Source organism: Pan paniscus, chromosome 19, assembly GCF_029289425.2.
Source record: "Pan paniscus chromosome 19, NHGRI_mPanPan1-v2.0_pri, whole genome shotgun sequence".
NCBI lineage: Eukaryota > Metazoa > Chordata > Mammalia > Primates > Hominidae > Pan > Pan paniscus.
Window position 1 is genome coordinate 91,574,041 of NC_073268.2, and position 17,035 is coordinate 91,591,075.

Genomic DNA, 17,035 nt, shown 5'->3' on the forward strand with positions numbered 1-17,035 from the left:
TTTCAGGAATTGAGGGCAGCAGTGGAGGGCGCGGCCTCTCCTAAATGGACCTTGCATTCCAGTGGCCCTTGATGCTTCCCTTGCTCCTTGGGAGGGCCAAGAGTGAGAGCCAGTTGCCTGGGAGTCTTTCCTGTGGTGGGGATGTCAGAGAGTTCAGGATTAAACCTGCTGTGAGTTCTGCCCCAGCTGAGGAGTGCTTGCTGGGTACACCCTCCTCACCCTGCTGGGTGGCAGGGCAGAGAGCGCAGGCCTGTGCTGCTCTGTTGGCGTTAGGAGACTTTCTAGGAATGCCATTGTGCCCCCTTTCAACCTTGCTTGGGGAGAGGATGTCCTCTCCTGCCAGGACTTCCCGGCCCCGGGACCCTCCCTTTGGAAGACGAAGTGCTGCCTGGGACCAGGTGGCCCATGAGCCCCTGCCCGCACTGTGGGAGATCTGCGCATCTCTGGCAAGAGCCTCCAGGAGCCATCTAAGGAGTTTAGTTTCCCCGGGGAGCTATTCGGCCTTCCTGGTCTTTCCAGATGAGTCAAAAGCAGCTGTTGAGACCCCTGAGTTGGGGGCCAGAATGGAGGCCCAAGAGACCAATGTTCTTTCTCCTGGGCCGGCTGCTTTGAGCAGCACTGGCAGCCTGGACTCATTTGTCCTCAGTCCTCAGCTCTGAGAGGCCCTCTTATCTGTCTTAGGTGATATCGTTCTCAGGGTTCCTCCTGGGGCGAGGCACGCCAGGTCTGCTTGGCAACGCTGTTTTCCTCTGTCAGGAGCAGTTTGCAGCGAGAAAACTGGGGACGGGGCAGGAGACGGGCGTCCCCCAGTGGGGCCACCAGCACTGTTTGCCCTCCCCAGCCCTGGCTCCCTAGGAATTCCAAGGAGACCCTCGCTCACTGTGCCCGTGGCCATGGATTTGCTCAGGTCCCTTTGGGGTGGACTTCCCCACGGCCCTGCCTCTCAGAGGAAACTGGCTTTGAATACTCACCCCTCTCTTCTTCCCAGGAACCACAGCGAATTCTTGAGCTAGGAGAGGCTGCTCTGGGCGTGGGGACGAGGAGGCTGCAAGGCACCTGACTCTACCCTTCAGGAATTCGGCAGAGACTGGAGCCTTCTCTCGAGACACCTGACTTAGTGTTCCCAGAGTTTGATGAGAGGGACATCTGGGCACAGGACCATATGACTGTAATAAATTATATATATGTATATATACACACACACACACACACACACATTTTTTTTTTTCTTTTTTGAGACGGAGTCTTACTCTGTGGCCCAGGCTGGAGTGCAATGGCATGATCTCGGCTCACTGCAGCCTCCCCAGGTTCAAGTGATTCTCCCGCCTCAGCCTCCCCAGTAGCTGGGATTACAGGTGCCTGCTACCATGCCCAGCTAATTTTTTGTTTGTTTGTTTTGAGACGGAGACTTGCTCTGTTGCCCAGGCTGGAGTACAGTGGCGCGATCTCAGCCCACTGCAAGCTCCGCCTCCTGGGTTCACACCATTCTCCTGACTCAGGCTCCCGGGTAGCTGGGAATACAGGCGCCCGCCACCACGCCCAGCTAATTTTTTTCTTTGTTTTTTTGTTTTGAGTCTGAGTCTCGCTCTGTCGCCCAGGCTGCAGTGCAGTGGCACGATCTTGGCTCACTGCAACCTCTGCCTCCCGGGTTCAAGCAATTCTCCTGCCTCGGCCTCCTGAGTAGCTGGGATTACAGGTATGCGCCACCACACCTGGCTAATTTTTGTGTTTTTAGTAGCAGGGGGGGGTTTCCACCACGTTGGTCAGGCTGGTCTCTTAACTCCTGACCTCATATGATTCACCTGCCTCGGCCTCCCAAAGTGCTGGGATCACAGGCGTGAGCCACTGTGCCCAGCCCTCTAGTAAATAATATTAACATTTAATATAATTCTGGAATTCTCTGGGGGTCCTGGAGCTTTGGTTAAAGGCAGGGTCCACAAGGGTATTCTGAACAGGATGCCAGGCATGACGTCCACAGGGCCCTGGCCTTGGCTGGAGACTTGAGGACAGGGTAGGGAAGTTCCCTGAGAACCCTGTGGGGTCCTACCTTAGTGTTTCGTGGGGTCAGTGATTGGCAGATACCTTTTCTAGTTAATCCCTAGTCAGTCTTAACTGTTCGTTCATTCATTCAAGTACTTTTTTTTTTTTTTTGAGGAGTCTCGCTCTGTCGCCCAGGCTGGAGTGCAGTGGTGCGATCTCGGCTCACTGCAAGCTCTGCCTCCCGGGTTCACGCCATTCTCCTGCCTCAGCCTCCCGAGTAGCTGGGACTACAGGCTCCTGCCACCACGCCCGGCTAATTTTTTGTATTTTTAGTAGAGACAAGGTTTCACCGTGTTAGCCAGGATGGTCTTGATCTCCTGACCTCGTGATCCGCCCGCCTCGGCCTCCCAAAATGCTGGGATTACAGGCGTGAGCCACTGCGCCTGGTCCTTTTTTTTTTTTTTTTTTTTTTTTTTGAGATGGAGTCTCACTCTGTCACCCGGGCTGGAGTGCAGTGGCACGATCTCGGCTCACTGCCAGCTCCGCCTCCCAGGTTCACGCCATTCTCCTGCCTCAGCCTCCTGAGTAGCTGGGACTACAGGCGCCCGCCATGACGCCCAGCTAATTTTTTGTATTTTTAGTAGAGACAGGGTTTCATCATGTTGGCCAGGATGGTCTCGATCTCCTGACCTCATGATCTGCCCGCCTCGGCCTCCCAAAATGCTGGGATTGCAGGCGTAAGCCACCGCGCCCGGCCCGTTCAAGTATTTTCTGATGCCTCTTGTGTGGTTCTAGATGTTGGATGTGATCCTTAAACAAAGCAAAGATGTCTGCCGTCGTTGAAAGTTGTTTCTAAAAGGTGAGAAGCCTGACTGACAGAAAGTAAAAGTAACTAATAAATTGTGTTAAAAGGTGATACGGGCTATAGGGTGAAAAGAACTAGAGCAACAATTGGGAACCCGCATGGTAGGGGGCAGGTTACAACTTTTAACAGGTGGTTAGAGTGGGCCTCTGCCAGAAGGTGACATTTGAGCAAAGCTTTGAAGGAAGTGAGGGAGCTGTTTAAATAAAATTCCAGTCCCTCCCGTGAGGCACCTGGATGAGGCCAGCACAATCCCCACCTCCTGGAGCTGACATCTGGAAGCTTCTGGGGACAGCTGTTCCAGTTTTAGGGCAGGTAGGAGGCCCTAGAAAGGGGCCTGATTGGATGGGCTGGATGGCCTGCCCACGCCAGCCCCAGTCAGGTGGTCCATCTTCTCCCCAGAATGGTTTTGCTTTTCCTTGGACTTGACTTTCTGCCAGTCACTTCCCTGGAGAGAGAGTCTGGTGTTGGATTATGAAAGGGGGCTAAGGCCCCCAGAATTGGGGTGCGTTCCCACCTTCCACCCCATCCTCACAGGCCCAGGAGGGGCAACAGAAAGGAAACTTCAGGAGGAGTCTAGGCATGGCGGGAGGATCCTCTTGGGGTTGTGGGATGGTTGTGATTCCATAGGATAGATGGTGGGGGGAATGGAGGCTGACCCCAAATGGGGCCCATCCAGCCTGCAAGCAGGCAGCCCCTTTGTCCTGGGAGAGAGGCCTGACCTGAGCAGAGGATTCTGCAGTCAGATTGGAATGCAAATTGGGGCTTGGATTTTTTTTTTTTTTCTTTTTTTGAGAAAAGGTCTCGCTGTGTCACCCAGGCTGGAGCTCAGTGGTGCCATCATAGCTCACTGCAGCCTCAACCTCCTGGGCTCAAGTGATCTTCCCACCTCAGCCTCCTGAGTAGCTGGGACTACAAGTGTATGCCACCATGGCTGGCTAATTTTTAAGTTTTTTGCTGAGACAAGGTCTCCCTAAGTTGCCCAGGCTGGTCTCGAACTCCTAGGTTCAGCGGATTCTCCTGCCTCGACCTCCCAAAGTGCTGGGATTACAGGCATAAGCCACTGAGTTTGGCAAAGGACTTGGACTCTTGACTGTTTGAGCTTGGGGCCACTCTGAATCGATCACTTCATAAGTAATTGTAAGAATTAAATAAGGTGAATGTAAAGTGTTAAAGTCACATCCAGCCATAGCTAGCTATCAATCCCTTTTACTACTTAATTAACAACAGCGGGGACGACAGTCCTCCAGTCATGCCCCCATTCCCTCTGGTTTGTGTTCCCCTAGATCCCACTCCATGGAACTGCCTTTCAGCCAAGGTTTGGTTGCTAAGCTGCTGGCCAGGGACCTGCCTGGTGCTTCTGGGAGATTGGGCTTCTCAGGGCGACATGGGCACTTGCAAAGCGGCTACAGGCATCTGAGTTGGCACAGATGCCGCAGGGGTCAGCAGCTGCCTCTGTGGTTTAGATCCCTGCCCACCAGTGCCATCAGAGTAGGAGGCGCAGGGGCGGATTCACATCCGTCAAACAGGAGGCCACAGCCACACTCAGGCCTCACACAGGATGTCGCAGAGGGGAAGGCAGCTTCTTAATCAGCAGCGGGCTGTGGGGAGCACGAGCGAAGAGGAGAGGAGAGCATGGGACATCAGGTGGCACGCCCTGAGAGCAGGCAGCTGGCGCTGGGTGCGGCCCGGGGGCCCTCTCTGGTTTCGGCTGGGTCTGGAGTCCTGCCGCTGGGTGTGGACTCTCCCAGCAGATCAATGAGATCAATGGAACTTCCCGAGCTATGGAGGGAGTTTCTTGAGGGCTGGCCCCTCCCACATCTCCAGGCCAGAGGGCTGGCTGGGCTTGGCCAAGCCTTGGTCTCACAGGGACAAATTAGCCCAGGTGCCCCAAACAGTGGCAGGGTAGGAGAAGCAGTCTGGCCTGGGAATCCCCTCTCCTCCGAGGCACAATCGCATCTGCCACTTAGAGCAAGGGGGGCCCAAGGCAAGTCCACCCCTGTGTGGTTATTCTCTCTCTCTGCCCCCACTGGTCTCTTTCTTGAGCTCTTGAGATGGAAGGCGGGCCAGAGTGTGGATTTTCTGGCCTGTCACCAAGTGGAGAGCTCTCCTGTTCTTTCCAGGTGGGTGTCCAGGTGTGTGGACACCTGTCCTAGACCCAGAAATATTTTGCCGGCCAGGTGCAGAGGTGGGTGAGTGGAACGGTGAGGAGGGAAGGAAACAGGTCGATCAGCTGCCCACAGGGAGCTCTCAGGCTGGTTCCACATGCAAGGCACAGACTTGGGTAGAAAGTGGATGGGAACCAGCCGCAAGGCAGCAAGCCTTTTGCGGCCCGGCTCTAAACCCTGGCGCCCGCCAAAAGGGAACAGAGCAGGGCAGAACAGGGAGGGTGGCTCAGAGGCTGGTCTGGTGACAGGCAGGAGTGGAGACTGAGGTTGGATGGCCTTTAGAAGTTAGTGGGGTGGGGAAGGTTTTCCTGAGAAGCCTCATCTCAGAGGTGGTGCTCTGGCTAGGTGGCAACCCCAGTGACCATTTCTGGTGTTAGACTTGAGGACTTGGGGGGCTCCTCAGCCTGTGGGCTCCTGAACTTGTCTCTTCTCCACGTTCCTCCCAGGTGTGTCACTTAAGTGCACAGCACCTGAGAGTTTGCCAAGCCTGCTCCCTGGCCCCGCTTTAAAGCCTCGGGACGATGGAATAGAAAAGTCCTTTCTACTCAGGACCCTGAAACCCAAGGTCGCACAGCTAGTCCCACCTGCCTGTCTCCCCGGCTTTCCGGGCCTAACTATTGGGTGTCTCTAGGGGGTACCTCTCCCCACTCAGGTTGCGGTGGCTGGAGAGGAGCCCAGGCCTGGTGAGCACCGGAACATTCCACCAGCAGGACAGGGCTGGACCCACCCTCCCACCTGACCATGCCTGGGGCCTCTTTCCTTCTCTCTTTGATCCTCTTATCCACCCTGCCTAGGAGGCAGATAAACAAAAAGGAGAAAAAAGAATCACCACTAATCCCATAACCCTTCCGAGTACATTGTCAAATATAGGTATTTTTAATAGATTCTACCTGACTCTTGGATTCTTTGTACATATAGTCCCATGCCATGAAATGGTCTTTTCTCCATTTATTTATTTATTTATTTATTTTTTGAGATGGAGTCTCTCTCTGTCACCCAGGCTGGAGTGCAGTGGCGCTATCTGGGCTCACTGCAACTTCCACCTCCCGAGTTCAAGCAGTTCTCCTGCCTCAGCCTCCCAAGTAGCTGGGGTTACAGGCACCCACCACCATGCCCGGCTAATTTTTTTTAGTAGAGACGGGGTTTTGCCATGTTGGCCAGGCTGCTCTCAAACTCCTGACCTCAAGTGATCCACCCGCCTCGGCCTCCCAAAGTGTTGGGATTACAGACGTGAGCCACAGCGCCTGGCCCTTTTATTCCTTTTAATGACTGGAAGCCTTTTGTCATAGGCCTGAGCACACTTCACCCATCCCCTGTTGTGGGCCATTTAGGTTGCTTCTGATTTTTTCTGACAGCTTCATAAACAGCACATCAAGGCCAGGAGACATGCATGAGCCTGGGAGGCTGTCCCTGTCCACCATGGTTTCAATGGATCATTTTATCCTAAGGTGTGTTTCTTCCCCATCTGAACCCATCTTGACCATTCTCAGGACTCTGAGATAAAATGGTCCCTTTACCCCTTAGGATAAAATGATTCCAGGCTGGGTGCGGTGGCTCACGCCTATAATCCTAGCACTTTATGGGGCTGAGACGGGCAGATCACTTGAGATCAGGAGTTCGAGACCAGCCTGGCCAATATGGTGAAAACCCCAGTTCTACTAAAAATACAAAAAAATTAGCCAGGCCTGGTGGTGGACACCTGTAATTCCAGCTACCTGGGAGGCTGAGGCAGGAGAATTGCTTGAACCTGGGAAACACAGTTGCAGTGAGCTAAGATTACACCACTGCACTTCAGCCTGGGCGACAGAGCGAGACTCCATCTCCAAAAAAAAAAAAAAAATCCCTTAAAACCATGGTGGACAGGGACAGCCTCCCAGCCTCCTAGGACTCGGAGAATGGTCAGGATGGGTTCAGATGGGAAGGCTTTTTGGAAGGTGACCTTTTTTTTTTTTTTTTTTTTTTTTTGAGACAGTCTCTCTCTGTTGCCCCGGCTGTATTACAGTGGCGCAATCTCGGTTCACTACAGCCTCCGCCTCCTGGGTTCAAGCAATTCTCCTGCCTCAGCCTCCTGAGTAGCTGGGACCACATGGTGCCTGTCACCATACCTGGCTAATTTTTTGTCTTTTTAGTAGAGACGAGGTTTTGCTGTGTTGGCCAAGCTAGTCTGAAACTCCTGGCCTCAAGTGATCAGCCCGCCTTGGCCTCCCAAATTGCTGGGATTACAGGCGTGAGCTACCTCGCCCAGCCTGGAAGGGGGGCCTGGCTGATTGAGGGGGCAAGAAGGTATTTCAGACAGAGAATGGCAGGGACCATAGTGAATGGGGCCAGGGTGGGGCTGAGTAGATGGAGCAGCCAACATGGCCAAGGAGAGAGGGCCAGTGACATGGAGGAGGGAACGGGGGGTGGGCAGGCCCCATCAGGTCCCTGCCTAGGACAGTTCAGGAGGCCCACTTTGTCATCTCTCTCGTGTCATCTGCACAGAGCTCTGCATTGGGTCCCCCACTTGTCTTCATCCTGAAACATAGAAGCCTCTCTCATCTCGAGGCTTTGCAGCTGTTATTCCTTCTGCCTAACACACTGTGCCCCAAGTTGTCTGTGGCTGGCCCCTTCCCACCAGTCAGTCTCAGTGGAGACCTCGCCTCCTCTGTTCATTCATTCATTCAACAGATAACGAGTGAGGACTCGCTGTGTGCACTCGGATACAGCAGTGAATAAAAGGACAAAAGGCCTTGAATAGGAAAAAGAAAGCTATTGCTTGTAGGGGATTACACAGGTAATCAACAAGATTAATAAGTAAGCTATTCAGTGTGTCCAAACGTGGCCAGGTCCAAGGAGAAAAGCGGTACAGGGAGGAAGAGAGAACATCCCAGGAGATTGCAGCTTCAGGTAGGGGAGGGCGTGAAGGTATCTGGAGGAAAGTGACCCAGGCAGTAGGAACAGGGAACGCACAGGCTCTGACACGGGAATGGTCACTGAGACCTGTTGGCCACCAAAGCCTAGTTGCTGGATCTTCGCATCCTCTTTTTCTTTCTTTTTCTTTTTTTTAGAAACAAGAGTCTCGCTCTGTGGCCCAGGCTGGAGTGCAGTGGTACAGTCATAGCTCACAGCAGCCTCAAACTCCTGGGCTCCACTGATCTTCCCGCCTCAGCCTCCCAAGTAGCTGGGACCACAGGTGCTTGACACCATGCCTGGCTAATCCTTTTTGTTTGTTTTGAGACAGAGTTTCGCTCTGTCACCTAGGCTAGAGTACAGTGGCGGGTTCATAGCTCACTGCAGCCTCAACTTCCCAGGCTCAGGCAATCCTTCCACCTTAGCCTTTTGAGTGGCTGGGACCACAGGTGCATGCCACCATGCCCAGCTAATTTTGTTTTTATTATTTTTAGAGATAGGGTCTCCCTATGTTGCCCTGGCTGGTCTTGAACTCCTGAGCTCAAGTGATCCTCCCACCGTAGCCTCCCAAAGTGTTTGGATTACAAGCATGAGCTAATGTGCCCAGCCCTCCTTTCTTTTCAAAATTTTTATTGTTCCATGTAAATTTGAAAAAATCTCCTTTCCTTTTTTTTTTAGAGACAGGGTCTCACTATGTTGCCCAGGCTGGTCTCCAGCTCCTAGGCTCAAGTGATCCTCCCACCTTGGCCTCCCAAAGTGCTGGGATTATAGGAGTGAGCCACCGTGCCCAGCCCATCTCTTTTTTTTGATCAGAGATAGTCCTGACCTCTGTCAGAAACCATCCCATTTTCTGGTTACTTTTTTTTTTTTTTCATACAAAATCTCACTCCGTCACCCAGACTGGAGTGCAGTGGTACGATCTCAGCTCACTGTAACCTCCACCTCCCAGGTTCAAGTGATTCTCCTGCCTCAGCCTCCTGAGTAGCTGGAACTACAGGAGCACACTACCAGGCTCAGCTAATTTTTGTATTTTTAGTAGAGATGGGGTTTCACCATGTTGACCCAGGCTGGTCTCGAGCTCCTGACCTCAAGTGATCCACCCGCCTCAGCCTCCCAGAGTGCTGGGATTACAGGTGTGAGTTACTGCGGCTGGTTGGAAATCATCCCATTTTCTGATTTGTGTCCTGTGAAGTGTCTGTTGCTCCCCTGTCACTGCTGTATCCCTTTCCTAGGACAGTGTCTGCTCCATGCCAAGCTCTTGCTCCTTCTACAGGATCTGTGTGGGAGGGAGTGCCATCCCCCTTTACAGAGGAGCTGTCTCTGGAGGCCATGCGGCTTGGGGGAGCTGTGCGGTGCTGTGATGGTGAGCCCTGGCCTGTTGGCCCCTAGCCCAGGGCTCTTTCCCTTACAACCCCTGGCTCCCTCCAGGAATGGGCTGAGTAGGCAGGATCTGTTCATACCAGGCGTCTCTAGGCCTGGCTTCCTGAAGTTTCTCTGCAGAGAACCTGCTTGTCTGGGGTGGGGAGCTGAGGAGCCACCTGGAGGTGAGGCCCGCCAGGTCTAGACCAGCCCCTCTTCAAGGAAGCGTGGTGCTTTTCCATGCCTTGACCTGGGCAGTGGGTTGATTGGAGTGAGGGGATACCATGCCCACCCTGCCTTGGTCCTCCTGGCTCCATCACGCCATGCCCATGAGGTCCCAGCCCCGTGTGGGAAGAGCAGCAGGTCCACACAAGGCCACCAGCCCTGCCCAGCCAGACCTCGCCAGCACCCTGTCAGCAGCGGCCAGTCCCCAGGCCCCAGACTGCCGGGTCGGCTCTGAGCTGCCAGCATCTGGGAGTGTGTCTGTGCGTGTCCCTGCCTCTTAATTGCAAGGGCGTCATTGGGCATCCTTTGTTCTGTATTATCCATCCATCACTGCTACCCACAGCCCTTCTGACTTGGGGTCCAGTCCGAGTTCTGCCGCTTCCTACTTGGTGACCTTGACAGGGTGTTTTGCTGCTGTGGTCTGTTTCCTTGCCTGTCTAGTGGGGACGTTCTGCTTACCTTTCAGACGGCTTCCCAGATCAGGGTGGTGTGAGGGTCTCCACGCTCACAAACTCACACAGTGCCAAGGAAAGGAGATGGCCAGGACATTCAGCGACCCATGACTGTGACTCTCTGGATGCTGGGGTTTAGGGAGGATTTTCTTGTCTGTATTTGGTTTTTCTACAATGGGCACAGATTACTTGAGCAAAATGTTTTAAATGGAATAGGATGCAGAGGGTCTGGTACACTCACTCCCTGCTGCACAGCAGGTGCTCCAGGGAGCATTTGGGTGGGTGGGTGGTGCTCAGTGTCCTGATGCCATTGCTACACCCTGTCTTCCTCCTTCCTACTGGCACCTCCTCCCAGCCCCCAGTTCTGCCTTGTCACTTTTAAGCCTGTGTGGAGTCTTTGGCATGGATGGCCCTGTGCCCTCTTGTCCCCTCCCTGGAGTCTGCAGGCAGTGGTCACTCTCCAGGGAGCCCCCACCAAGCTTCCTCTGACTTCTGACCCAATGACCTTGGCCTGGGCCCCGGGTGGGGGTGTGAGCCCTCCAGGAGTCCAACTGGTTTATGAGTGTGAGCTGCCCTCCCCCAGGCTGGAACGCTGGGCCAGCAGATCTGGGTGTCCCCTCACTTCCATTCCAGAAGCCCTCGGGGCTTTCCCAGCCGGTGCCTGTTCTCTGAACCCCCTTGGGACCTTGGATCAAGTGGGCCCTGGGAGTTTCCCGGCTACCTGCTCTTCCCCAGCAAAGTGGGAGCCCCACCTCTGGTCTGACTCCTCCAAAATGTGAAGGCAGGAACGTCCCTGAATGACCCCCTTTTTCAGTTTCTCCAGAAGGTGACAGCGCTCTGGGGGCTGGTTCCTGGTATTCGGTTTTGAGATAACTGACCGTGCAGATCCTTTCACTCAAGGGGGATGTGGCTCTGCTTTTTTTTTTTTTTTTTTTTTTTTTGAGATATTGTTTTTGCTCTGTTGCCCAGGCTGGAGTGCAATGGCCTGATCTTGGCTCACTGCAACCTCCGCCTCTTGGGTTCTAGCAATTCTCCTGCCTTAGCCTTCCAAGTAGCTGGGATTACAGGCATCCGCCACCACACCCGGCTAACTTTTTGTATTTTTAGTAGAGACGAGGTTTCACCATGTTGGCCAGGCTGGTCTCAAACTCTTGACCTCAGGTGGTCCACCCGCCTCCGCCTCCCAAAGTGCTGGGATTACAAGACTGCCATTTTTTACAGTGCGATTTTGTAAAATCGGGTCACCCTCCCAGCACGGCAAGCCCTCGGTTCCTCTGCCCGAAGACACCCCCAACTCTGCCACGCACGTTACCTACCTTCTCCCACGCTGCCCAGATCACATGGGATCCTATCATATGCAAAGTCCTGACCTGATGGTTAATTTTTGCCACCTCCCAAGAACGCGAAATCCTTCAAGCCTCAGCTTAGATACCTTCTTCTCGAAGGTATCTAAGCTGCCTCCCACTTCGGGCCAGGTGTTGCCTCTCCCTCCTGCAGTCAAAGCACTCAACACTGGGCTGCCCTGTCTCTACCTGCCCCTGCCTGGAGCACGCGCCTCCAGGGTGCGGCCTGGATCTGCTTCCTTCCCCCATCCTGCTGGGAGTGGACGGAGCTGTGCCCAGGGTGGGCCTTGTCTGTGTTTCCCAAGGACGGGCCTTGCTGTCCTGTGGTCAGCAGGAGGCTGAGCTACTGGAAGCCAGAAGCTGGAGCACAGAGGCTCCTTCCCCTTCCCCCAAGGATAATCCAGAAATGGTTTCCCCTTGGGCTGGGAATGGATTCTATGGTGGGCGGAGAGTTTGGGGGCCTTGAGCTGGTTTCTTTATTGGGAGCAGATTCCTCCTGATTATTCTCCACTAGGGCCCATGGGAAAGAGAACCTTTCTGAGCACACCCCATGAGAGCACAGGGAAGCTGGACTGGGGCTAGCCAGAGAGAGGGGAGGGGACCGGCAGAGACCCCAGGCACGGTGGCATGGGCCAGCACCCCCTGACCGAGTGCTCTGTGCCACCCGTGCCCACTTGAGTTTCTCGTGGCTGTGGCTGGTTGGAGAGACTGAGGCCGAGAGTCCCTGGACAGCCTTCCCCGAGGTCAGAAGGAGGAAGCATCTGCCCGGTGCCCTGGCCTGGAGTCACTGCAGGCCTCTCCCCTGCTCCGACTTGGGCTCTGATCTGGGAAGGATGGCCTTGGTGTTTCTACCTTCCACAAGACTTTGGAGGAAGAGACTTGTGAAGTTTCCTTTTCTGCTTAGCTGGAGTTTCATGGTTTCTCAGAAAACAGGTTAACAATTAAGCTAATTAACCTCAGGGCCCGCCGGCCCTCCTTGTGCTTATAAAGCCAGGCTAAATGGCTTCCTCCCCCAGCTTTTCCTACCCCCATTATAAGGCCACAGGTGGTGACAGCCTTCAGCCCTGAGGTGGGCCGGCCTCTAGATCTGAGCGTGGGGAAGCCAGGGTGCATGGGCGGTCACTGTGAAGCTGGCCTGGCCCCGGGGTGGCTGCCTACTGGACTCGGAGAGAGAGGCCCTGCTCCACCTGTTTGGGCCGGGCCTAGTCGATACCTGAGTGCCAGGACAGACCCCTGCAGCTCCTTCTGTTTCTCCAGGTCTCCAGTGGGGGCTGCAGACTAAGCAAAATGAGGCGGTTCCTGAGGCCAGGGCACGACCCTGTGCGGGAGAGGCTCAAGCGGGACCTGTTCCAGTTTAACAAGGTAAGTTAGGGAGAGGAGGGAAGATGACCCCCAGGTTTTGGGCCGAGCAGCTCAGGCTGGGGCTGAGGCATCTCTTACCTGGATTAAGGTATAGCTCTTATGTGGCTGCCTGCAGTGCCTCTTGGGACTCAGACTTTGGAAATGGGGCCTGGTTAAAGGGCTTTTATAGAAAAGGGGAATAGGTTGCCCTCATGAGTTGGGACTTCTCATCTCAAGGCTTTCACTGGCTGTGTGACCTCTGCAAGTCACTCCACCTCATGGAGCCTCAGTTTCCCTACCTGTATCATGGGGATAAAACGATCTGCCATGTCTACCTCGGCACAGGGTTGTCAAGGAGGTTTAGGGACGTGGGAGATGAAAGGATGAACTCTTCAGGGGGTGATAATGTTCCAGGTCCCTTGGGGCCCTGGAGTCACAGGCCATGGCTGTTTCTCCCTTCTCAAATTGCCCCTGAAGGAAAATGCAGCTTTCCTGCAGGCTGAACACGTGATTCCTTCTGGCTCCGGCCGGGGTGAGTGGGGAGAGGTGCCCAGGAGAATGAGCCAGAGTTGGCCTCGGACTACCCCAATCCCAAACCTGTATCCGGGGTACCAGAAGGCCCACGGGGCTTCCCTTCAGGAGTCTGGGGCCTGAGAAGGTCAGGACAGGCCTGTACGCAGGAGGCGTGCAGTGTGGCTCTTCAGCTCCTGGGCCACTGAGCAGTGTGGGGCCTTGTGAGGTAATGACCTTCTCACCTGTGCTTTGCGCCTCTGCTGGGAAGATGGGCTGCAGGAACCGGGACACTGTGATCCTCTTACCCCAGGGGTCCAGGACCCTCCCAGTATGCTGAGGGCTGGACATGTGGCTTTCATTGGGTGCTTCCGTTTGGGCTCCCCTGCCCCCGAAAGGAAGCAGTGGATGTGAGACCAGACAGTCTGGAAAAGGGATGTCTCCCTGTGGAGAATGAAGAAGTCTCTTTGGTTGTATTTTTGTTGTTGATTTGAGAAGTGTAGAAGTCAGCTTGCCCAGGTGCAAACCCAACTTTGCCACGTAGAAGCTGGATGGCCATGTGCCTGTCGCCCACACCATAGGCTTGTTAAGGGCGTACGTGGGGTGAGGTAACTTAAATGCTAGGCACAGTGGCCCAGGAATGCCGGCTGCTGCTGTGGGCTGGAGGGGACCTCCCTGACCTCCCTGTTGGGAGAGGTGGGTCATGGGGTGGAGGGACCTCCCTGACCTCCCCGTTGGGAGAGGTGGGTCAGTGCTCCCAATGTGCCCTGCCATTTCTGTCTGGGTTTCTTAGCCTGTGGGAGGAGTTGGTGTCCCTGATGGAGCTTTGCCACGAGGACATTTGCCTCTGGAATTAGGGCTTTCCTATGCCAACGTGCCTCCTGCCAGCTCGCTTTTGGGCCTTGGGATATGGGGGTGCAGGTGTTGGGAATGGGAGATCTCAGGACACCTACAGCCTGCTACCCTTGCTCTGGAGGGAGTAGCCTATGGGTGCTGGGTCTCAAAGCTTCAGTGTCCACGAGAGATGGAAGGGAACTGAGTGACCCCCATCTGCCTCCAGTCTTTCGCTCTGAAAAGGTGGCAGAAACCTGACAGGCTCAGCAAACAGGGCTGAACACCCCCCTACCCCTGCCCCCTTTCCCCAAGTTCTGTCTGTGCAGCTGAGTGAGGCTGGGGTGGAGCTGGGGCAAGGAGTTGTCCCTTCTTCTTTCCCCTATCCCCCAGAGGTGATCCCCAAACTTGATTGTCCCACTCCCAGGCCTGGGGGTGGCAGAGGGAGGCTCCTGGGTCTCCTCCTCTGCCTTCTTCTTTCCATTCATATGCAAGAAGCATGCATTGAGCACTTACTGGATCCACAGCCCAAGGCTCAGGGCTATGGGAATCTGATTAGGCCTCTGCCCTCCACTTTTACAGTCTGCAGGAGGGAGGAGGCTGATGGCCTGAAATTTCGGGCCTTGGAAGTAGAGAGGAGGAAGGGGAGAGCCCGGGGGATTCAGGAGCGGGGTAGACTCATCCGGGCTCGGGGAGTGTGGTGGGGCCAGCAGGGTGGGATTGGAGGATGAGGCCAGATCCCAGAGGATTTGGGATCCCGTCTGCCCTGCCCCTCCCCAGCCCAGGCTGTGAAGCAGGGAGGCTGCTGGTATCTGGGCCTGATCTGACCCTGCGGCTCCAGGGGTTGTGAGCAAGGGAGTGAATAGTGGTCCCGTTTACAATGTAGGAAAGATAAACCTGGAGATGTTTTTACCCTTTGGGCAAAGCAGGTAAGCTCAGAGCAGTTAGGAGACATTGCCCCGACTAAGATAGGTGACAGCCCAGAAGGAAGGGACTGGAAGCCCAGCCAGTGGGGATGGGAACGAGGCATGAATTGAGCAGGGTTTCTCAACTTCAGCACTCACAGATGATATTTGAGGCTGGCTGTGCTGCGGAGGCTGTCCTGTGCGTTGTAGATTATTTAGCAGTGTCCCCAGTCCTACCCACTAGATGCCAGTACCACATACATACACACACAGCCTGTCAAGATGTGACAACCAAGAATGTTTCCTGTGGGGTAAAATCGCTCCTGGTTTGAGACCCATGGAATAGAGAACTATTCAGGGCTGAGATCTGCTGATGGGGCAGTAAAGAGAGAGGGGATGGGGAGGGGAGGCGGGTGTGCAGGATGACCGTGAAGTCTCTGACCTGGGTAGGTGGTGGTGCCAGGCCTTGGGAGGGGGAGCCCAGGCCAGGAGTGGCGAAGAACAGATTTGAGGAAAAGTAATGTATTTTGATCGTTTTGATTTGGACACAATCGCAACAACAGTGCTCTCCATTTTTGGAGAGGCAGCTTGCCCAGAGGTGAGTGGTGCCGACTGCCCGGCTCGCCAGCTGTGTGACCTTGAGCAGGTCACATGCCTCTGAGATAATGATAATCAGAGCCACTCCATCCATAGAGTTGGTGTGAGGACTACATGAGTTCCTGCATGAATCGAAGGCCACGTCTGGCTGGCGGCTGCAGTGTCCGGCAGCATCGTTCTGTGGTGGGTGTCATGTGGCTTGAGGTTGAGTTGGGGGAGCCTTGGGACAGGCCCAGCAGACAGGCGGAGGGCAGGTCCAGCAGACAGGCGGAGGGCAGGTCCAGCGGACGGTGGGATACCCAGGGCTGGAGCCTGGAGCGGCACGTGGGCTGTTGGTGTAGGCGAGGGTCAGGCCCCAGACAGTGTTCATGCTGGCAACTCAGGTCATCTCTTCCAGTGGTCCTGGAAGGCCAGTCTGCTGGGTACTGTGACAGCTGGGACAGTGGCGCCATCACAGCTCGACCCCAGGTGGCTTGTAGACACTGGCTTCTGAACTAGTTCTGGCCTTTTCCTCCAACACCTTCTGGCTCAACTCCTTTATACCCACACCAAGCCCGATGCCTCAAAGAGAGCAAGGACATCGCCCCGGGGGTCCTGAGAGGGAGACGTCTTGTTTCTTTGGCTTCAGTACTTCCAGAGGATCTGTGATTGCGAACAGTCTCTGAACTCTGCCAGGAACTGGCTGTCAGAGCGGTAACTCCAGTTCACCGAGGGCTATGTGCCAGGCATCAGAGGGGCCAGGTAGTGGTTAGGGGCAGGGACTTTGCAGCCACATGACCTGGGTCTAGATGCGGGCTCTGATGCTTCCTCACTGTGTAAGACACAGTGGACGCATTACTTATCCTCTCTGTTCTTTAGTTTCCTCATCTGTAAAATGGGCATTGTAGGGGAGCAAAAACTGGCTTCGCTCCAGCCTTCTAGGTTCTTTGGCTGGGCTATGAATTAAATTGACAAGAGGCGGGGCGCAGTGGCTCATGCCTGTAATCCCAGCACTTTGGGAGGCTGAGGTGGGTGGATCACTTGAGGTCTGAAGTTAGAGACCAGCCTGGCCAACATGGCGAAACCCCATCTCTACTAAAAATACAAAAATCAGTTGGGTGTGGTGGCACATGCCTGTAGTCTCAGCTACTAGGGAGGCTGGGGCAAGAGAATCAGTTGAACCCCGGCAGCGGAGATTGCAGTGAGCTGAGATCATGCCACTGCACTCTAGCCTGGGTGACAGAGTGAGACCCTGTCTCAAAAAAAAAAAAAAAAGAATGAGGACTGGGGTGGAGTGTGACCAGGTTACAGGAAGGTGAGGGGAGGAAGTGTAGGTGAATGAAGGTTGTCTTGTTATGCAGAGAAGGTCCTGGGTAATAAAAGTTGCCTTGGAGCAGCCTTCTTCCTGATACAGATATGGATTGAGCATACATGATCAGAAAATCTGATATCCGAAATGCTCCAAAATCTGAGTTTTTGAAGTGCCAACATGACACTGAAAGGGAATGCTCACTGGAGCGTTTCAGATTTTGAAATTTTGGATTTGGGATGCTCGACCGGTAAGTATAATGCAAATATTCCAAAACCCAAAAGA

The 17,035-nt window shown here is 54.5% G+C and overlaps 1 protein-coding gene across 8 annotated transcripts in view; it reads left to right on the top strand.

The window, feature by feature from the left end:
• LLGL2 (LLGL scribble cell polarity complex component 2) overlaps positions 1-17,035 on the top strand; it is a 49,177-nt gene that overhangs the window by 5,190 nt on the left and 26,952 nt on the right. For all 8 annotated transcript variants that reach the window (XM_008965849.5, XM_003813285.6, XM_003813286.6 and 5 more), the window contains exon 2: positions 12,536-12,640. In XM_008965849.5, the coding sequence (XP_008964097.1) occupies positions 12,566-12,640 (75 nt within the window). In that variant the 5' untranslated portion in view covers positions 12,536-12,565. The remainder of the gene's footprint in view (positions 1-12,535; positions 12,641-17,035) is intronic.